General features: G+C 34.9%; 1 protein-coding gene and 1 long non-coding RNA gene across 3 annotated transcripts in view; one reads left to right on the top strand and one right to left on the bottom strand.

The window, feature by feature from the left end:
- The window catches only part of alpha-Man-IIb (alpha-Mannosidase class II b), a 194,819-nt gene extending 182,280 nt beyond the window's left edge, over positions 1–12,539 (top strand). For both annotated transcript variants that reach the window (XM_087408303.1, XM_011068676.2), the window contains exons 6-7: positions 5,320–5,788; positions 6,450–12,539. In XM_087408303.1, the coding sequence (XP_087264429.1) occupies positions 5,320–5,788; positions 6,450–8,595 (2,615 nt within the window). In that variant the 3' untranslated portion in view covers positions 8,596–12,539. The remainder of the gene's footprint in view (positions 1–5,319; positions 5,789–6,449) is intronic.
- The window catches only part of LOC105153680 (uncharacterized), a 103,284-nt gene that overhangs the window by 73,079 nt on the left and 8,273 nt on the right, over positions 1–21,932 (bottom strand). The gene's annotated exons all lie outside the window — the stretch shown is intronic.

The raw sequence follows: 21,932 nt of genomic DNA, 5'->3' as shown, positions 1-21,932 counted from the left end.
TACAAAAAGCTTATAAATAATAGTAAGTGAAAATCGACTGAGAAATATTCAATACAAATAAATAAAAAAGTTAGCCATGTATACCTAATAACATTTTAATCAAAGTATAAAGATGCCTATAAGAGCCAACACAGTTAGTTAATCGTGTGTAATTAATTTATTCATTATACATAAAATTGTAAATGTTTCGATCGTGAATTTGGCTCCTTCTCAATACAAGTATGTAGTAATACTTGAGAAAAATATTCATTATATAAATAGCTTGAACATAATAAGCAAAATTAATAAACGAATTGATGCTAAGTCATGATGTTGTTTTTATGATTATGTATCTAAGAGCTTGTTCATTTTTATTGCCAAATTAAACGATAAGATGCTTGGAATAACCCAAGTGTTGACCTCATTCGATTGCACACTCGATATCATATATCAACAATATTTTTATATGAATCTTGTAATTTCCAGTTTAAGCAATTATCAGGCAGTATCCGCTTTGACTGAATGTGGTCTTTTTCACTTACTTGTGTTGTCTTATAAAATTCGATGATAAGTTATTCGATGATAAATTATTATTACATCATAAATTACTATACCGTAAAAATTCTGTATTAAAAAACTAACGAAAGTGGAGTGAGGAAGCTGAAATGACACGATACCGTTTAACATCAAATTATGGATAATAAATCCGATAAAAATAGACGCGTCAGTATAAATCACGTGTTCCAATTGGGATTGCGTCTGTCGGAGGATTTGTCGATGTTAATTAATGGCGATTAATGAGTTTGGTTCGATGAGTTCCGCTGGGAAAAATATAAAGATCGTACATACCGACGTAGCGGCTTCGGTGATTAGAACTCAGAACGAGCAACAAGTGGCGCACGATGTCTCTCATTATCGGCCAGTTATGGATAGACTCGCCTCTTCTTTGTTTTATGTAGTGTTTGAAAATTTCACGGCGGCTTATCGCGATACGTCCGATCCGACTATTAATAATCGACGACAGACACGAGTGTGAAGGTCTTGCATTATTCACGCTACTACCCTCATGATTCTTTTCCGGCACTTACATTAGATTGGAATCTCATCTAGGTATTTCAAAACTCAATCTATATATATAGTGGCTTAAAATAAAAGCCTCTAAATTAAAATGCCTGAAAAATTTCGGGAAAAGAACGAATTTTATATATACTTCTGTATTAATGAGAAATATAAATACACATTATCCTTTCTCGTATTTCCATTTTGTTCTTTGACCTGGATATTGTGGATGAAAGAATTTACAACGTGAAAGAATTTAATAAGAAATAATACTGCTTCTCTCTCCCTTGAGCATTTCGTGATAAAGTCAACATTTGAAATTCTACGGGAATCAAGCTGGAGCCAAAAAATTAGCACGTTGATTTACTCCATGTAGCATATACCTCGTATCTCACGTGGCATCTCGACTGCATGCTGCACTTTCCCACTAGCACGTTCCATCTTGGAGTACCAGAACGTGACTGTAGCTTTTTCGTAAGCTTCTCCTTCTTATTCCTCTCCTTCTTTCATTCGTTCAAGAACGAGACAAAAATATCTTAATAATATAATGTATTCGTATTCTCTAAAATTTCATATACTATATACATATATTACCTAATTTACGCGATTATACTTCCTTGTGATTTGCTAAACTTCTCTTCCAAAGGATTTAAGTTCACTGCATAAACGAAATTTCCTCTTGTTCAAGACTCACCATTTCACCTACATATATCCCGGTGAACTACAGCTTTTTCTAAAATAGGCGAAGTTGAGTTCAGTCCTCTTAGTAGAAAGTAATCCCCCGATTATCCCTCTCGGATCTCCCGGGAATGCAGCGGATTCACATATGAAAGAGACAATCTTTCAGGGAGGGTGGCAACGCGTTGTAACTCGCGATAATTCCGTTAATGCACATATGTCGTGCAGCTCTAACGAGTTATAATCAGTCGAGCACCGGCTGAGTACAGTTTAATGGTTTATTCCTCGCATTAGGCACCCTTCTAGTCCCTCTTTCCCACCTTGGCTTCTATCTACGTTCTCTCCTCTCAACTATCTCTTCCATGTCTCCCTCCCCCCCCCCCCTCTCTCTCTCTCTCTCTCTCTGCCCGGACTTCCACAATAATGCAAGCTCCATCGGCGAGATAGTACGACGAACGCGCAATTTGCGGCCGAGCTCTGGCTTTCTCGAATAATTGATGCAATTTCCGGGTTGCGAGCGAGCTGCGAATGACCCCGAGAATTTGGATTTTAGGTAGATTCACGAGATGTTCACGTCACAAAGTGAACATTAATTTCCGCATACTCTCCGTACGGTATTAAATCGCGAACGATTTTTCTAAACAGCCAGATTCCTATCCTCATACGTTGAATAATTGTTGATTTTCAGGAAATCTCATTCGAATCCGATTTCGCGTGAGAATTAGAGCATCATTTAATCATTTTCAGTTGAACCCGTTCAACGTCCAAGAGCATTATTAAATCGTTAATAACTTCACATGAAGGAGATTATAGGTACAGAATAATACGAGTCCCTACTGGAGAGTGTTCGTATTTTCCTTCATCGATATTTACGAGCCTAGTATAATTGGACAATTTTTTTCAACTTGGTTGTGAAAAATTGTTTATAACAAATATTTTCCACAATCTTACATAATTTTAAGTTATAATCTTATTCCTCGAATTTTGACCTTCAAAATAAAAAAATGCTCTAAATTTTTGGGAATGAACTTTCACTCCCATAGAATGATAATTGCGCCTGTCCATCAGGAGTGAAATTTTCACTCTTACCATTAGAGAGTGAAAAATCACTCCAAATAGGAGTCAACTTTCTATCTATGTGGAGAGTGAATAATTCAACTCTCCGAAGGGACTTTACATCTAATCTAAAAATTATTAAACTCATTCGACGTGTTTTCGTATAAAACGAACGAATATGGTAGAAAAAAAGCGTCGCTCTGTCTCGCAAAGCGAGATATTAATAATTAAAATTGATTTTTTAGATTAGATTATAAACTTCACTCCTGAAGGAGTAAAGTGTGAAGTTCACTCCTTGCCGGACTGGCGCAATTATCACTTTTCTTGGAGTAAAATTTCACTCCCAAAAATTTAACGTTCAATTACATTAATTTTAAACAACAATACATTAAAACAAGTAGTTCAAACTGCATTGGACTGGCGAATACCAATTAAGGAAATTTCGGAATTAATACCAATTAGGTTTAAAATGTTTTTTCCGGGAGTCGATAAATAATATTAGGTGTTGGAATTAATTCGTAGCATTTTTAATGAAAGAATGTTATTTATTTCACATGAGCATTAAAAAATACATTAATGAAAGTACTTCCCATCACTTGTAAAACGCTACGAATTAATTCCAACACCTAATATTATATTTTTATAATAAGACACCGCTGCAAATCGCATATAATAAGATATGACGTATATCACTTTGTTTAAGTGACATAATCTATTTAATTTACAGACCATGCTTTTCGCGTGCCTCGTAGATATCGTTTATCGTACTTGCACCCACGCACCCGTAACAATCATTCGTGAGATTGTGCTAAAAAACACCAGTCGAATGATAGTTAGCGCCGATAGCATACACGACACCTAAGCCTGTCACAACTGAACAGGAAAAAGAGTAGAATACACCTTTAATCTTACATACCTATCGCCTAACTATCGCTGACTTTGCGGGCTAATTCTATTAACCATCTCTTGGCGAGCCTATCCATGTTTTCTATTCGCATTCCTGCGGGATTAATTTTGCGGATTCGTTTGCGAACCACGCTGTAAGTTTCCGCGTTTTATGGCTCTGCCCAGGCATGATCGACTCTCTTTCTAATCGCTGCGGCGTATCGCTAACTTTTTCGACGAACTCAATGTTTCCCATCTGCTAATGGCGTATTCCTCTAATCGCATTTATCCTAACTCTCCAACTAACTCCGGCTTACTGACTGTTTCGCGTTAACTTCATGGAGACACCATTATACTTTATATCACGCGTTTCTATCAACTAATAAAACATATCCATGTGTTTATACATTGATTAAAAATATTTGTTGAATGAGACAGCATAAATTATAAATGTACATGTAAAATTGATAAATTATACACTTGATTACGGACTGTTTAGTGTTCAGATTTTTTAATCGACATTTTATCCATGTATCATTTCATTGTGTGACTTTATTATGTTGCTCAATCGTTTAATATTTTAGTACATACACTGTCAATAAATGTACGTTTCCGGCATGCGTTTATTATTAGCTCGAAGAATTGGAATATTCAGGACACGGAAACAACGGATTAATTCGCATTATGAATATTTGATCGCATCGTGCAGAACCTGGCAGGATGAACTTTAAAAAGCTCTCTCCGATGCAAATTAATGCATGCCGTAAAAAAGGCCGGCGGACGCGGCTTTTGCGATACGCGATCCATAATTAAGTTGTAGATTAGTTTTAGTACTAGTAGTATTGAACGAAAATAAACCAAAGTCATACGCGAGCTATATCAAATCCTATTAGCCAACTAAAATTTTTACTTTAAATAACGAATTTATAGAAATGTAAATAATTCAAAGTAATAAATAAAAATACTTAATTTACTTAGTATCTGAAAATTTATGACATTTTATATATATATATCATTTGAAAATCGATTTTGAAATCGATTCTAGCAATAAATTTAATGTCTTAATCTTTTTTTATTTTATCTAAATTACATCTTCCATTACAAGAAACTGATAAAACTATCTAATTAATATTATTGTCTAAATATTTCTTTGCAAGTATTTCAAGGAAATAAATTATTAAAATATTTTAATATCAAATTGTAATAATAAAAGACACAAAAAATTATTATCTTCTTGAAATAATTCAAAGTACTTGGTATTTTTGTTTGTAAGATACTTCTCTCTAGCGATGTTCTTTCTACAAAGAAAATTGCAGAAAGAACGGTTTTGTTGAAGTATCTAAAAATTTAGTTAGATACAAATCTGAAAACAATTTTGTTGAACTAAATAATATAGAATGTTTAAGCTGGTGGCTAGAATTTAAAACGTTAAAACTTTTTGTAGTATTGCTCTTATTACGCTTAAGTTTCTTATAAAGTTATTTTGAGTATTTAAATTTTTAGATACTTCAGTACAATCATTCTTCCTTGTTTACAACTTATAATTAATAATCAGAATAATCGTGCTTAAACTATTTACTTCCTTTGTCCATGTACTCGTATTGTTTAAATATATTTCTTACTTTAGAACCTATAAGAAAAGCTTCCCTTTCTAAACTTCAGGTCACCAATGGTTGAAAACGAATCTCGACGTGATACCCGAGTCGGGCTGGTCCGTCGACCCGTTCGGCCATGGCGGTACTATACCCTACTTCCTCAAGGCTTCCGGCGCGTCCGGCACGGTGATCCAGAGGATACACTACGCGTGGAAGCAGTGGTTCGCCAAGAAACAGTACGGCGACTTCGTTTGGCGACAGCCGTGGGACCGCGATGGCGCAGCCGACATGCTCACTCACAATCAACCGTTCGACATCTACAACATCAAGCACTCGTGCGGTCCACATCCGCACGTCTGCCTCAACTTCGACTTCCGTAAAATACGCGGCGAATATACGGAGTACTCGGTTCGCGCCGTTGAGATCACGCCTAACAACGTTAAGCAGATGGCCGAGCTGTTGCTGGAGCAATATGCGAGAACCGGCTCGTTGTTCACTCACAATGTCGTGCTGATGCCACTCGGCGATGATTTTAGGTTTGCATAACTTTGTTTCGAAACTTCCATCATATTTATCTTTATAATTTATGAAAAGGAGAGCACAAAACCACAGCACGAGATATTGTTTGTGATATTTAATTATTGTAATGTTTTATTAATGTAATGATAATTAAATATCACGAACAATATCTTGTGCTGTGGTTTTATGCTCTTCTTTTCATAAGTTTTGATTTATAAACCACGTTCGTTTTAATTATATATTTATCTTTATAATTTTTTAATTTTTCCTTTTATTTTGTATTTTTCTTTGTAACGTTGTTGCTTCGAAAAAGAGACACATATATTTGATTGAAATTTTTTTATCATTTAAATTTATAAAATAATTAACACATAATTTAATTATAATTCGATAGAATAATGTTAAAATTTCTACTTTAAAATATAATTTCTATTTTAAAATATAATTAATATTGGAAGATACAATTAGTTGTTTTTATATTATGTAACATAATACATATTACTTTTTAAAACATACATATAGTATCTTCTTCTCAATTGTATCACGATTTTCGAAACATTCTATATATATATACATATATATATATATATATATATATATATATATATATATCAAGAAAAAATTATGATTGCTTCTATAATTAATGAAATGTCACGTTTCCTATTATTTGTATTACAGATACGACCACGCGATCGAGTGGGATCAACAGTACACCAACTACAAGATCCTGATGGACTACATAAATAGTCGGAAGGACGAGTATAATGCTGAGGTGGTGTTTGGCACGCCGAAGGATTATTTCCACGAGATACAAAAGCGCGTGAGCAAGTTCCCATCGTTGACAGGCGACTTCTTCGTATACTCGGATATTTTCAGTGAAGGTAGACCGGCCTATTGGAGCGGCTACTTTACTACCAGGCCATACATGAAGATTCTGGACCGCGAGCTCGAGGCGAATCTCAGATCTGCCGAGATCCTTTACACGATCACACTAAATCTCGCCAAGCAATCTGGCAAGGATATAAAACTTTACGAGACGTATTTCGAGAAGTTGGTTAAGGCGAGACGTAATCTGGGTCTATTCCAGCATCACGACGCGATTACCGGTACCTCAAAATCCTTTGTTATGAAAGATTATGCGTTGAAACTCTTCGAGTCAATCTCGGATACGACGAGCCTGCAAAGCTTTGCCATCCAGTCTCTCGCGGCCACCATCAGCGGCAAGTCAAATTCCGTCTATGTGTTGTCCGAATCGGATAGAGACAGCTACGAGAAGCTGCCGAAGAAGATACCAATCGGCGTGAACAGTCATGAGACTAGGAAAATCGTTCTGTTCAATCCATTGGCGCAGTCCAGGCAGGAAGTAATCAGTCTCAAAATTACGTCATACAAAATCAAAGTTTTGGATCCTCAGAAGAACCCCATACCTTACCAGATCGCGCCTGTGATGAACGCCACGAGCATTACGCATGATGTGTACGTCCTGCTTTTCGTAGCCGAGCTAAAGCCGCTATCAATCGCCACATATCACTTGCGGCAAGTCGACAAAGTGCCGGCAGAGGCTATCTCGACGGTGTATTGCAGCCGTTGTGGCAAGGACAATGTCTTTCCTATCAAACCCATGCAAGTGGGTGACGTACAGCTCGAGAATCAGCGAATGAAACTGCTGTTTGACGGACAGACGGGTTTCCTGAAGCGCGTGACGAAGAAATCCACCGGCAAGATCATGCAGTGCGCCGTGCAGTTCGCTGCGTATCCTTCGGCTCAGTTCCATAGTGGTGCCTACCTCTTCATGCCTGATCCTAATCTCCGGGACACCGACAAGGATGTCTTAGAGGCATACACGCCGCATCAGAAGATCTATATCATCAGCGGTAACTTGAGTTCCCGCCTTACCGTTGAGTATGGCAAATTACTGACGCACCATGTGGCGATCTACCATCGCGACGGCGGCCTTGGCGAAGCCATCTACCTACGCAACATTGTGGACTTTGAAACGCCGCCGAAGAATCGCGAGACGGAGATGTTTATGCGTTTGCAAACCGATATCTCGAACGGCGATCCGCCCGAGTTCTACACCGATTTGAACGGTCATCAGATGATCAAACGTACCAAGATCGAGCGCATCGGCATCGAGGGTAATTACTTTCCCATTACAACCATGGCTTACATCGAGGACTCGAGTCACCGACTGACGCTCTTAGTGAACCACTGCCAGGGCGCGGCCAGCTACCAGCCCGGCTGGCTCGAAGTGATGCTGGATCGCAGAACTCTATACGATGATTCACGGGGCATGGGTGAGGGTCTGCTGGACAATCGGCGGACTGTCATCAAGCATTGGCTCCTACTTGAAGATATAAGTGGTGAAAAAGACAAATACTCGAGACCGTCGCTGTTCGCTAATCATCTAAGCAACACTCTCAATTACCCGGTAAATATTTTCGTGGTGGACGGTAACGAGCAGGAGGTCACGATGACGCCGGAGGTCAGACTGCTGAGTCAAAGCTTCCCATGCGACCTTCATCTGCTCAATCTACGCACCAATCACGATCAGAAACTGCCACATTTCCCAGTGAACAGCGCGCTCATGGTGCTGCACCGGCAGGGCTACAGTTGTTCCGTGGGCATCGACGTGGCTCTGAAGCACTGTCCACTCATAGAGAGACTTGCGCAGGGCACCGCGTTCTACAAGCTCGACAAGGTCAACGTCACGAAGACGTCGTTGACTGGCACGAAGTCGGGCGCCCGTTTGAAAGACGGTTTCCAAGAGATCGGCCTGCAACCGATGCAAGTCGAGACGTACAATGTGAACTTCGTGCAATGATCCTAAGCCACAAGCCGATCGGCCGTCGACCCGTTCGCGTTGATCGGTTAGCAAAATTCCAAGAGTACACAGGCGTCTTGCCCCTTCCGAATGACACTGCCGTATATTAATCGTGTTGAATACTACCTCTGACTCTTTGTGTAACGCGTGACGTTGTTAGCGGCGAAGAACGGAACTTTGCGGAAGCGATACAGCAGCGAAGGTAATCAATAATTTCTGAGACGAAAAAAGTGACAAATAACGTTGACTACTCTAGGACAATTGAATTAAACAATTGATTCATACGATTGAATTTTATTAAAATACATGTTTTCGTTAAGAAGAATTTCGAAAACTCTTTTTAATCAATTTTGTATTCCATAGGCATGTGAAGGAGGCATTTTTACGTTTTCTTTTGACGCTAATTTCAACAATGTACTCTATTGGCCTAGAAATCATATTCTTACACCATTTTCTTTTCTCTTATATCTAATTTCTTTCACTAATTTTATTTAGAAAAAAGAAGGAAAAAATTTTCTTCTTTCTCAGATCAAAGATAAGTTTCATTGTAAATTGACGTGAGATCATTAATCATTAATGTAAGAACTTTCCACATCACTTCTCGAGTTTAGCTGAATTTCGCGAGACAATACTTCGCGTTGGTTGCATCACATTTACGGGAAATTTAAAAAAATGGCAAATATGTGAAGAGTTCGCGTGTAAATATTTCGATCAATGCAACACAATTAATTGCTAATCATGACAAACGTGCAACGCGTGCGTGCGCCATTGTACATATTGTTCCCTGTACGATGTATCCTTACGTTTTATTAATGAAAAGAGGAGTCGAGAGGGAGAGGGAAGGGAAGAGGCGTGAGATGTATACACGCAGATATATAAATACATTAGTAATTTACTCTAAACAGAGTCTGAGATATCTAATTAATACATGTATATTCGCTGGAACGAGATACTTGGGAACAGATTTATCTCGATCTCTATTTTACTCGTTTAAATTTTGAACAATTCTTTCATTATTTAGTACCTTTATCGCTGGAGTAATTTTAAGTTACTTATTTATTAAGATTTTAAACTTGAGATTCTTAATAAATGAATTTCTTTATTATTAACTTCCTATCGTGTAAAAATTTCTATTTTTAAATTTTATTATTTAATTTCTAAGATAGTTATCATTGTTTTTCAAATAATATTATAAAATAATATTTTTAGAGTATTTAATTTTCTACATTTCTTCACGAATGTAAAGCTTTTTTAATCGAAAAGTGATTTCACGGCGGAGATATAAAAGGGGCCAGAGAGTCAGGCCTACACAAAGAACAAAAGAATTAAAATTTTATACATATAGTAACTTAATTTTATCTGTTTGTACGACGTTTGTCGCTGTGAATAAATACACAGCGACTGACCGACAGAAATTTCTTTTATCAAACGTACAGAGGTATATGTGTATATATTGTATCGTATATGTATATATTACATATCAGATCGTAATTTACCCTAGACAATTACCGTAGATAATCTTTGTGATAGCGAAACGATGTAAAGAAAATCTTATACATCTATTTTCGTATGTCAAATATTTTGCTATCGACCCTCCCTCTCTCCCTCTCCGCGAGTATTGACAGTAAGTGTCTTCTTGTAGACGAAGAGAACGCGATTCTAAGGACATCCTCTTCACGTATTGTTTATGCAATCCGAGAATGTAATAAAATGTAATGCGTGTAAAATGAACTTGCGTGCCAGACGATGAAAAAGTTATCTCTTGGAGATAAGACGCGGAAAGAGCGAGTCTTCACAAAGTATAAATTATACTGTAAATAATTAAATAATTTGACGAATTCTTGTAACTAACGATCGTCACCATTGTGAAATCTGTTTCTTTTTTTTCAACTTCCAAGACGTTTATGCGACGTGATAATCTGTCAAAAATCGATAACTATAAAATACCGTACTTTCGAGATGTTCTTTGTTATGAACGAATGCGCGATAAGTATTGAGATTTGTGTATGATAAATGTCGCAGAGAGATTTTGCGGTATGTATCGTCGCGTGATGTTTCCAGTGATCTTCCACTTCCATGGAGAAACTCGAAGTGTCCCTTTTTGCGGCTGTATTGTCGGTCCGATTTGTATATATTAGATTAATTAATGGAAAGTCGTGCAGCTTCCATGCGCAAGTGAACCGTTCGCATTCCTCCAAGGCGAGAAACATCGGAAGGAATGGGACGGTAAAATTAGTTTCTTCGAGGGTGCAAGTAATGTTGTAAAACGTGGCCGCTACTTTTGCGTAAAAACGGCAAAACGTTTGCTGTTTCTCCGTGCACGTACTCATAGTTATTATGAAGCAGCATTTTTTAATTTACACGAAAGATACATTATCTACGTAAATTTTCTCACTTAAGATCGTGTTCATAAATGCGATGCGAATTTGTGTAAACTTCCTGGTAATTTTATGTGTTATCTCGATATTCTATCGCACACGTGTAAACTTCTGCCCACAATTCTAATGCTTGAACCATCAGACGATAGAATTCATTCATTTTCATGATTAATTTATTCAGTTATTTACAATTAATCGACATATTTTACCGTCATATTATCGCTAAGAGATGTAACAAGTTGCGATTAATTGCTTTTTTAGCGGTACACGATTATATTTGTCGCGCCAAATATTATGCATGTTTTCGTTATAAAAAGAATCCGTTTTCGTTGTCAGTGTCAAATTGTTGCCGTTTGATTTCAGTTGTCCTTTATTTCTTAACGCGAATTATTTCGCGAATTAAATCGCAAATTTGATAAAAATTTAATATCGAACGAAAACACGCAACTTTACGTTTACAAAGTTGAAAAAGTCAAGCGGCGGAAACATCCATCACGATACGATTTGATTACCGGCGGTAATTAAACTTCGTAAAGCATTGGTTATTAAAATTTTTTCGATAGACTTATGGCTCCGATAAATTTCACGGTTCACGGCGCGAACGAATTTATACGGGTTTAACGATATTGTGTAAATAGAGGATCGATGAAATCGTTAAACCGATAGATCGTAAAGAGTAATGGAAAATAAAGGATGGACGGATGTGCGCGGGTAGAGTGTAGAAAGTTATTTCCTTCGAGCTCTTGTCACTTTTAATCATCACCGTAGCACATTATCACGTTCAATCTTTGGCCGGGAGAAGATTTGCAAAAATAAATTTATCCGCTTACACATATATCGATCGCTTGATAGAACTATCCTTATTTCGAAGTATCATGATAACTAAATCGATCTCTTAATCGTATTTTTCGGATACGTTCGAACCGGCGTTTAATCGAGCGAATTAATAAACGGTATTAGCTTGTACTTTAATTTTATCCGTTTGATATTATTTTATTTATTTCGGTAGTATTGTTTTATTTGCACTAACGACACTGCCCACGATAACATATTCAGTCGTCCGCTCCATTTAAGCTTATACGTAACAAATCAAAAAAAGAGCCTCAAGCAAAGAAATCTCGCCGTACAGTTCTATGGGGTATGGATTCAATTCATTGTTCGAATGTTTTTCATATCGTGAAGTAGCACTCCGTTTAAGAGTACCGTCGGATCTCTGCGTCGAGATTTCTGCAAATGTCGAAATTTCTGCTAAATTCGACTAAATGCCCGAAATTGCTGGGCGACCAAGTCGTTCGGTGCCACAATGACTGTCCCTGTAACGATATTGTAACATACTGTATGTTTTGTGCCGTCGTTAGAGAGAAAGAAGTGTTCTATATCACAAAGAATAAAGTTATATTACATGTTCACACACACACACACACGCTGTCGCTCGGACGATTCGCAAATTGCCCGCCGTTTGGAATCGCGCGAGCGCGGGACGCGCAAATGGCGATGATTACATACGATATTCCTTATGTTACAATGTAATATTATATTTATTAAATAAAATTAGTAACTGACGTATTTTGATCAGTCGCGTTGTTCTCTATGCCGAATGGCCCTCCTTCGATAAAAGCGGATAAAAGTAATCGTGGAAACTGTTGAAAGACTCAATAAAATTTAATCTTTCAGTGTCATATAGTCACGTTTTCTTTGTAACTCTGAGAAATTTGAAAGGTCTGAATTACTCTTTTTTCAAATAATATGTCTAATCTTTCTACAAGTTAATAAGAAGGTGTTTGATAAGAATATTTAATTTTTGCAGGAATGCTATACAACCAAATATACAATGAGTTATTTTTGTTAAGAAGCTCAATTATCTTTCTGCATAAATAATATGTACAATCTTTCTACAAAATTTTTATTCACTTCTGATTTTTGTATACACGTTGTCACTTTTTTATCGTAGTTCTAATGAAGTATTTATAACATATACTATCTTTTTGCAAAATTTTGTTGATAAAATGATATTTGATAAGAATATTTGAAATGTGCAAGAAATGTGCAAGAAACGTCGTGCAATAAATATGCAATGAATATTTTTATTAAAAGCGGCTTAATTACTATTTTTCTTCAAATAATATATACAATATTTCTGCAAAAATGTTCAGCCTTTTCCATTTTTTTTTCGTATAAATACATACGATGTTTGATAAGAATATTTAAATTTTACAGGAACGTCATGCTATAAATATTTGTGTTTTCTTAATTAATTCTTGCAGATATGTAAATTAACCAATTAATGACGCAATAAATATCGACCAGTGTTTTTTTTTCTTCTTGTTTTTCCAGGTAGTATTAATAAAGAGGTGAGTATATAATTGCGAAACCGGAGGGACCATCTGGACTAAATGTTAATCGATACCATTCCTTGGCGCATAACTTTCATTAATGGCGATTGTACGATCTTTCTTGCAGCGATAAGTGCCTCGCTTATGCCAATGTCTCCCGTACTGACCATCTAATTGAATTCACAATAAGACGAGAACTACAGACGCGGAATCAAGAAAATTTCGAGACTCCTATCACGCGAAGCAGATTAATTTACATATTCCATCATCGACGACACTTAGGTCTCCTACTGAAGTCCGACATTCTTTTATATTACCGATCCAAATAAAACTGCGAGACCTAAATAATTAATCAGATTATAAAATCATAAAAACAATTGCTTGGTTTTGCAATTATATTAAAAAATGCAAAATTTCTCGTGTATTTCTCTTCAGTGTTATTCTAACAACTTCATATATTTTAATCTTTGTGCTGTAGCAACGAATTGGATTAATTTTACTTAAAATTCCTATTCACTCACCACTACTATCTTAAATTACGATGTCAAGTGAAAGAACTCAATAAAAATTCTTGCAAATTATATTTAAAGAAAAATATTTTTTAATAAAACAACATTTGCGATCTAGAAAATAGACTTGTAAATTATATCGAAAACATTTTCTTGTTTCAAGGAGAAGATATTAAATCATTTTTATTTCTGTATATTACTACTCTGGCAGTTATGAATATAAATCATTTCATTTTTTCTTACACATAATTTATTCCCAGATATATGGCTACATAAGTATTAGTTAACAAAAAAAGGTGAGTGCTCGGTATATGTTATAATCGATTCTGTTGATTGCAAATGTTGTTTTATTGAATATATATTTCCATATTAATATATTTTGCAAGAATATTTATTTTGTATTTTCTGTCTTCTGACGTTACAATATGAGATGAGTAACGGGAGCCTATCTATTCTTCACACGAAATAAGAGCAACGAGAATAAATATTCGTTCCGTCGTTGTATCCGGCTTCGACTACATTTTGGCAGATTACATTTTAGAAAAATTGGAGAGAAATCGTGTTGCCCGAGATCACAGTTTCGTATCTCGGGTTTTCAGGATCAAAAGTGCTAATTTATAAAACACACGATGGATTTTAGTACCTCGCACGATGATTCAGCTCGACGTAGGCGGAAAAATGGGATTTCCGTTGTCCAGGTCCCGACAGTTGGAATGAACATCGCGCGCTCGCGCGTGCCTTCGTTATACAAGTTTTAATTACAATCGATTCAATTTCCTTCTTCGCCGAGGACGGAGTTTTCATTCGCCCACCCATCGGGGGATACTTCGTCAGCTCGTTCATGAACCTGACACTCGTAATACTCCGTTTACCGTCTCCATAAGATGAGAGCGCGCGGACTTTTCGCCGTTTCGATAGCTCGTTGATGCCTGAAATGCGTGGTTAAGAAGTCTGTTTCACTTTTCTTATTCTTTCCTCTTTTACGGAAATTCTCGCTCATCTTGAGATAAAAATCGCGAAGAGATTTCCTTGTAAGGTGCCATTTAATCACAAAGAATTCCATTAATTCTCTTTCGCACAAAGGCAGAAATTTATCAAATTCTGTTTCATAAAAATTAAATTTTAAAAAATCAAAGGAGCATTATAATATTTCTGATTGTTTGCTTTTCTATTGAAAATATATAATAATTGTATTAATTTGGAAAAAAAGATAAGATACCATCTTACTTTACAATAGCAAAGACTTTTCTTTTCTAAAAAAAGAATTCTCTATTCGACGATACTCATGCGCCTCTGAAAGTTAATGAATAATTTGCATTTTTTTTTGCAGCAAAATTATACGCGTGCTATAGCTGATATTGTACTACCGTGCGAATCGGGAAAGATCGCGGAATTTATTCAAAGATATTCAAAGGAAAATGCCAGTGATTTTCCTCTCTGAGATTGACTGTGGCAAGAAAAGCTCGACGGAACGAGCGTCGCTTAGCCGTCGGTTATGAATATTTATAAATCTTAACTCGCTGTTACATAAGTCTCGCGAATCGATTGAAATCATTTCAGAAGATTGCTTTCTCAATAAAAACAGCATTTCTCGCATAAATAATCGTAATAATTATGGTTTTTTCTTTTATTTATCGAAATTGAATAACAAAAGCTATTATATTAGAGCGGAATATTTACAACTAAAATTTCCTAAGAAAACTTCCTAAAGAAAGTCTAGGTACAAGAAAAGATTTTAAAATTATGAAAATTATTTTTACGACAAAAGTTAAACTCTCATTGGTCAATGCATGACTTATGTATTATTCCTTATCGTGACATATCCAGTGTGTAGGTCATTAAAAAGACTAACTTTAATAAGTAATATTAAATTTTATTTTATAAAACACTACATGTGAGAAACACAACCTATAGAAATCAATGCCTTAAATGGTCTAGCTGGATCTTGTATAGATCTTGTATTCTGTGTGAATTTATATACTATTTATGTAACCCTTTAAAATGCGCATCGAAAGGATTTTTTGGTCTCATGAAACACGAACTTTACTAAACTACCGCAGTAATATCACGAGTTGATTAGCAATTTAAAAATTTGATGCTTTTTTGCATCTTAGAACGATTTTAATAATGCTGAGTGATATATTAACATCTGTAAATAATCAATTCTTTATTGCGAAAAATATTTCTAAGCAAAACAAATCACGATAACGTCAAAATGACATTAAAATGAATCGAAAAATGACTTTTAATAATTATTTTGGAATTATTTTAACATCATAATGACTTGTTCTGCTGGGATTATCGGGATCTTTCCCTCAACCGGGAGTTGAATTTTTTAATATAAATATTTTAATAAGTTTTGTGAAAGATATAAATCCTCCTCCCTTCACTGAAATCTTAGGTACGCCCTGAAAGTAAACATTTAAGTACGCAAAAATAAATTATTCTGAAATAATTGCTGAAAGGTTATTCCTAAAAGCTATCTGAATCTCGATTAAAGTCATTCATTCTTTCAGAAAAAATCGTTTTGCTGAAGTATTTAAAATTTTAACTAGACACTCACGCAAACATTTGAAAATAATTTTGTTGGAATCCATCAAAATAATTACGTCTCTAAATTCTTTGAAGTAGAATCTCACTCTAAAAAGTGATAAATGTCAATCTTGAAAAAGAGTGGCTTAATTTTCAATCTTCAAGAGTGAGATTTCACCCTTCAGAGTGAGATTCACTCTAAAAATTTTAAAGAGTAGAAATCTTAGGCATAATGAACAATGATGCAAAAAATTTAACATCTGACGACCAATTTGAGTCCTACATAATTATTTTAATGCTTCAAATTATTTTCAGATCTGTATCTAGCTAAATTCTTAGTAAACTTGATACTTCAGTAGAACCATTCTTTCCGTATACTTATCCATTACACAATCTGCTAACAGTTACTGTTTCAACGATCCCATTAAGAGAAGCCGCAAGTCGCTGAAATATATGAAATTCACGCAGATTGTATTGCCATGTGCTAAATACGTGTACACCGCGCGATATTCGCCATCTCTTCTTGCCACGTCGACGTCTTAACGTCGGGTAATTAGCGCGGAGACAATCCCGGGACGCACACTGTAGATAATCGAGAATCTCGTTAGGAACCGCGAAGAAGCGAAGGCGCTTTCCAACGGCATCCATAAACGTCGCGCCTGATGAGCGCAGATAGGTAACGTCGAAATGAAAGCAGCCCTTTCTGTATCGCGTCGTGGCTGATACCACGAGTAGTATAAGACCGCCCCGGGATTCCGTTAGTCGTCGTCCGTGTGGTGTTCCGTTAATTTATATGGAAATATAAGCAGCCCCGCGGATTATAAGCAGGCTGCGGCTGCTCCTTACTGCGCGACGTCTTGCAGCAAATTATTCCAACCGTCGTCGTCGTCGTCGTCGTCGTCGTCGTCGTCGTCGTCGTCGTCGTCGTTGTCGTCGAGAGACAACGGAGGCGAGCCCAGATTATTCGCTGCCACTTTCGTAGTAATATCATTAATAATTAGCGGCATCGCGAACCATTTAAACGATTAGCCAACATCACTTCGCGCCATTTTATTTTTAGTAGCGTTTTAAATTTAAAGTGTTTAATAAAATCATGATACTCTCGAAAATCGACGGGAAGGAAATATTATTGGATTGTCCGGAAAATGTTGTTCCGCGATATTTGGTTAGCTGAAAATTATATGCAGAATGTATTCGTTGTGAAATTTCTGACTATTCGTAAAACGTGAAGACTTAAAGTTCTCCCTAAAAATTCGTTTTTAAAAAACGTTCGATTAAAAATGTTACTGAGTTACTCGCGGATTAAATAAAAGAATATTATAATTTTGATTGCTCATAATTCCGTTAAAAATCATCACATTCGTAATTAAAGAAAGATTCGTAAAGATGAAATTTTGATCCATCAAATGGTATAATTGTCAATTTTTTTAACGCATAGTATATATAAATTTGAGTTAAAAATGTGATATTACTATTTTTTTAATTACGCAAATCATTACGCAATGATTAGAAGAAAAGTCATGTCATATTTTCAATTCAACTTTATATATTAGGTGTTGGAATTAATTCGTAGCGTTTTTTAATGAAAGAATGTTATTTATTTCACATGAGCATTAAAAAATACATTAATGAAAGTACTTCCCATCTCTTGTAAAACGCTACGAATTAATTCCAACACCTAATATATATTCTATTTTTTCAAAATTGGCAATTATATCATTCGATAGAGCAAAGTTTCAGTTTTAAGAATCTGTTTTTTAATTGCGCTACGATGATTTTTAACAGATTTATGAGCAATCAAAGTTAGAATGCCTTCTTTTTATGTAACCCGCGAGAAATTCAGAAATAAAAAATCGTAATAAGAACATTTTTTTTTTTAAATGATTTTATAAAGAAAATTTCAAATTTTTACGATAGATAGTCGAAAATGTTTTCAAATTTTTTTGAGCATGTCACAGGTCCACAAAGTGAGAAGAAAATTTTCTATTTTTTTCAGTTCATAGTTTTCTATATGTAAAAGTTATAAACTCAAAAAATATAATAGTACATCTTTCGAAAGTAGAAATTTCAAGCTTTAAAACCTTTTTTTTTTTCAAATTAAATTTCGTTTTAACGAAGATATTGTATATACAATTTAGAGTTTACAAAATACCACGAAACTTTCCGGACAACCCATATTTGTATAATCCTAGGAGGATTATATAAATATAATATATAAATTATATATAAAAATAATTATAAATGTAAAAAATTTGTACCTCCTCCCACTGATCTTTCTTAAAAAAAAGTTAAAAAAATTAATAGATTTTAGAAATAATATGTCACAGAAAATAACTATTCAATGTTTTATTTTTAGCATTTCTAGTTATTTTTATCAAAAGGATTGTTTATTTCACAAGGAAAAAAAAAGTTTGTTGCAGCTGCGAGAATTTGTGTGATAGCTCAATTTCAGTTATAATATATGCATACCTAAATCTTTAGCAGTGTTATCAATTAATTAGCTATAGATGTTGTAAATAAGAATTACAAAAGTTTAATTATTTTGATAGAAAGAATTTATATTTAATAACAACAATGGCAAATTCTTTTGCTGCAGCAAATATATTTTTAGCAAATTATTAACGTCGAAAATTTTATTTTGTAGCTGTGTAGCATTTCTAATTATTTTTTGTCAAAAAATGCTTGTTCTTTTTAGTTAAATTTCTTGCACGGTTTATCTTTCCTCTTTTTCTTTTTATATTGAAGAGAAAAACAGAAAAGATAAACTGTGCAAGAAGTTCAACTAAAAAGAACAGATTAAAGATTTTGATCTCGCAACTGCTTTGCTATCGGAAGACATAAGTCTGGTTTTTTTAGCTAAATTTCTTGCACGGTTCATCTTTTTGTTCCTTTTCTCTGCACGTTGGAAAAAAAGATAAACCGTGCAGAAAATTCAGCTAAAAAGAACTCCAAAATTTAATTAAAAAGAGGCCTATGAGATGATCTTACATGATCAATAATCATATTAACAAATACTGGCAGTATTACTGATCGCGTGTAGTTAATATTGATGGATTAACATAGGACGTAAGATACTAACAGTGATCTAGATTTTGATTCTTAAGCATCCAGTATTATTAAGATCCATGTCACAGTATGTCACAGTAGATATTATAAAAATAAAATTAAAGCGTAAAATTAAAGTGAAATATATTGTCTACTGATCGTGTAGGTTGTAAAAATACTAAAAAGATTGATGCATAGTGTCAGTATTACTGATCAGTATTATTGACCGTGTAAGGTCACCTACGTAGTTTGTTAAATGTGCCAAACTGATGTACGAAAATTAATTATCGTGCGCTGTCACGTTTGTCAAAGTTGCGAGATCCCTGCGTGCTACAAAAGCGAGTATTTGACTCGACATCAAAGCTTAGAGATAGTGTTAACACCAGTCGGTTACCACGTGCACAGTGCAGGAGAAGGGGGATAGAGATAGTTTTAATAAATGCTCATCTCGAGAGAAACTTTTCTCGTTGGCTGTCTTTCACGCGCGCAAAGAGGGATATCGCTTTTCTTCTCCTCGCTAGATGAAAATCTGTCTCTCTGCTTCAGAGCAGCACGGCGACGACTCGGGTTTCATCAATTACGACGAAGTAGACGACGCGTGTGCTTTTAAGCGTCCGTGTGAACGTCTATCTATAGAATATAGCATTGCCGAGATGTCTGCTGGGAAAATTTGTTCAGGAAAATAATAGCTTCAAGAGCTCACGAATTTTCAAGAGAGAGATAAATAGAACTTGATGTATTAATTACAATTTTAATTAATTTCAAGTAACATTGTGCAGTTCTGGAAAATCTGCTCGAAAAAAAAAACGATATTCCTAAGGTATCTAAAAATTTATTATAATTAGATATAGCTCTGAAAATAATTTTATTAAAATAATTATGTAAAATTCACAAATTAGCTGCTAGAATGTCAAAAACTTTTACATTGTTCATTATATTTGACCACTACGTAGTTATTTTGATATTCAACAAATCCAACAAATTTATTTTTGAATTTGTATCTAGTTAAAGATCACTGTACTGATTATAATATATAACAAAATTGAGTCCCTCTAAATTGAGTTGTCACATATAATAATGTAGTAGTTTATAATATAGTGAACAGAAAATGTCATGTCACAAAACTTAGATTATAGATAATTTTTAATTATAGATAGTTTTTAAAATTGTAGATAGTTGTGGATTGTGGTGTATCAAAAATATTCTGTGAGTTTAAGTTTTCATCTTTGATACGTAGCTAAAAAATTATCATCATTATCGAGTTTTGTGTCTGACATTTTTTATTCATCACATTACAAGTTACATCACATATAAGAATTAACACCCAGACCCGATTTACCGTATAAATATTACACTCTACGCTAATTATTAAATATAGAAAATTGGGAAATAAATTAGCCTTCACTTACAACGCAGCTTATAATGTGGCGAACAAAAGATAGACATAAGACTCAATAATAGTTTTTTCGAATTTGGGTATTAAAGATACTAAACTATTGGCTCACAGATTACCTTTGATATATCGTTGCTTAAGAACTCCAATTAAGTATCCATTATTGAGTTTTATGTCTATGGTATATTTGTTTGTCAACATTATAAGTTACATTTATGTGTAAAAACTAACTTATTTCATCAGGATCCAATTTTCCATTTAATTAGAATGCAGAGTTCTTTTTAGAAACTTTAGCAAAATCTTTCCGTGTAAAATCCAGATACAAAACTCTCAAGATACAAAATGGACGCTTAAAAGATGCAAAAAGCACGTTCTTTATATTCTTTCTGTACAATATACGACAAAGATAGTCTTTTACTTTCTGTAAGCGCAAAGTTAAACTTAAATACAACGAATCGGCTGTTTCGCTAACTACAAAGCGACAAAGTCGAAGCACAAACGAGAAAGTTATATTGAAAAAGTTCACCGTTGGCGTTCGTTCAAGTATTCCACTGAAGAAGTGAAGATTATTTCGCGCCTAAAGCAACGTTAATGAAATCGATAACACTGAATCAGAATTAATCTCTTATTCACAAAGAATAATGCAAAACTTCAGAAACTACCTTTCATATAATATTCAGATATTGAAATTCAATATTTTTATTCAGCTTTAAGTAAACAAGCTTTACATTTGCAAAATGTGATCTCAAATTTAATTCTAATTAGAGTCGCTCGCATGAGAAACGCTTCATTGGAATTTGGATTATATCTGTAATTTATATATTAATCCGCAGTTTACGAATCGACTGATCGCCGATTCCAATTTGAGAAATTAATTAATAATTAATTAAGTCGTTTACATGTATTCGAGATAAATTACACAGCGCATTTATTAATGGCACGAACGACTTGATGCAGGATATTTCGTAATATAACGTCTAATGGGTACTTCGAGTTTAATCTCGATGTTTCCGAATACCAATGGACGTCCGTCGAATGGGATGGGGCAAAGAAAAACGCGACGCGAGAACAGACTCCGGTCGGCGGGGTGGAGATAGAGATAGAAAGGGGGTGAGAAGCGAGCTTGTTTACCAATAATAAGGTTCAA

Source organism: Acromyrmex echinatior, chromosome 7 (assembly GCF_024713525.1).
Source record: "Acromyrmex echinatior isolate Ae372 chromosome 7, ASM2471352v2, whole genome shotgun sequence".
Taxonomy (NCBI): Eukaryota; Metazoa; Arthropoda; class Insecta; order Hymenoptera; family Formicidae; genus Acromyrmex; species Acromyrmex echinatior.
This window is presented reverse-complemented; position numbering and strand designations above follow the sequence as displayed.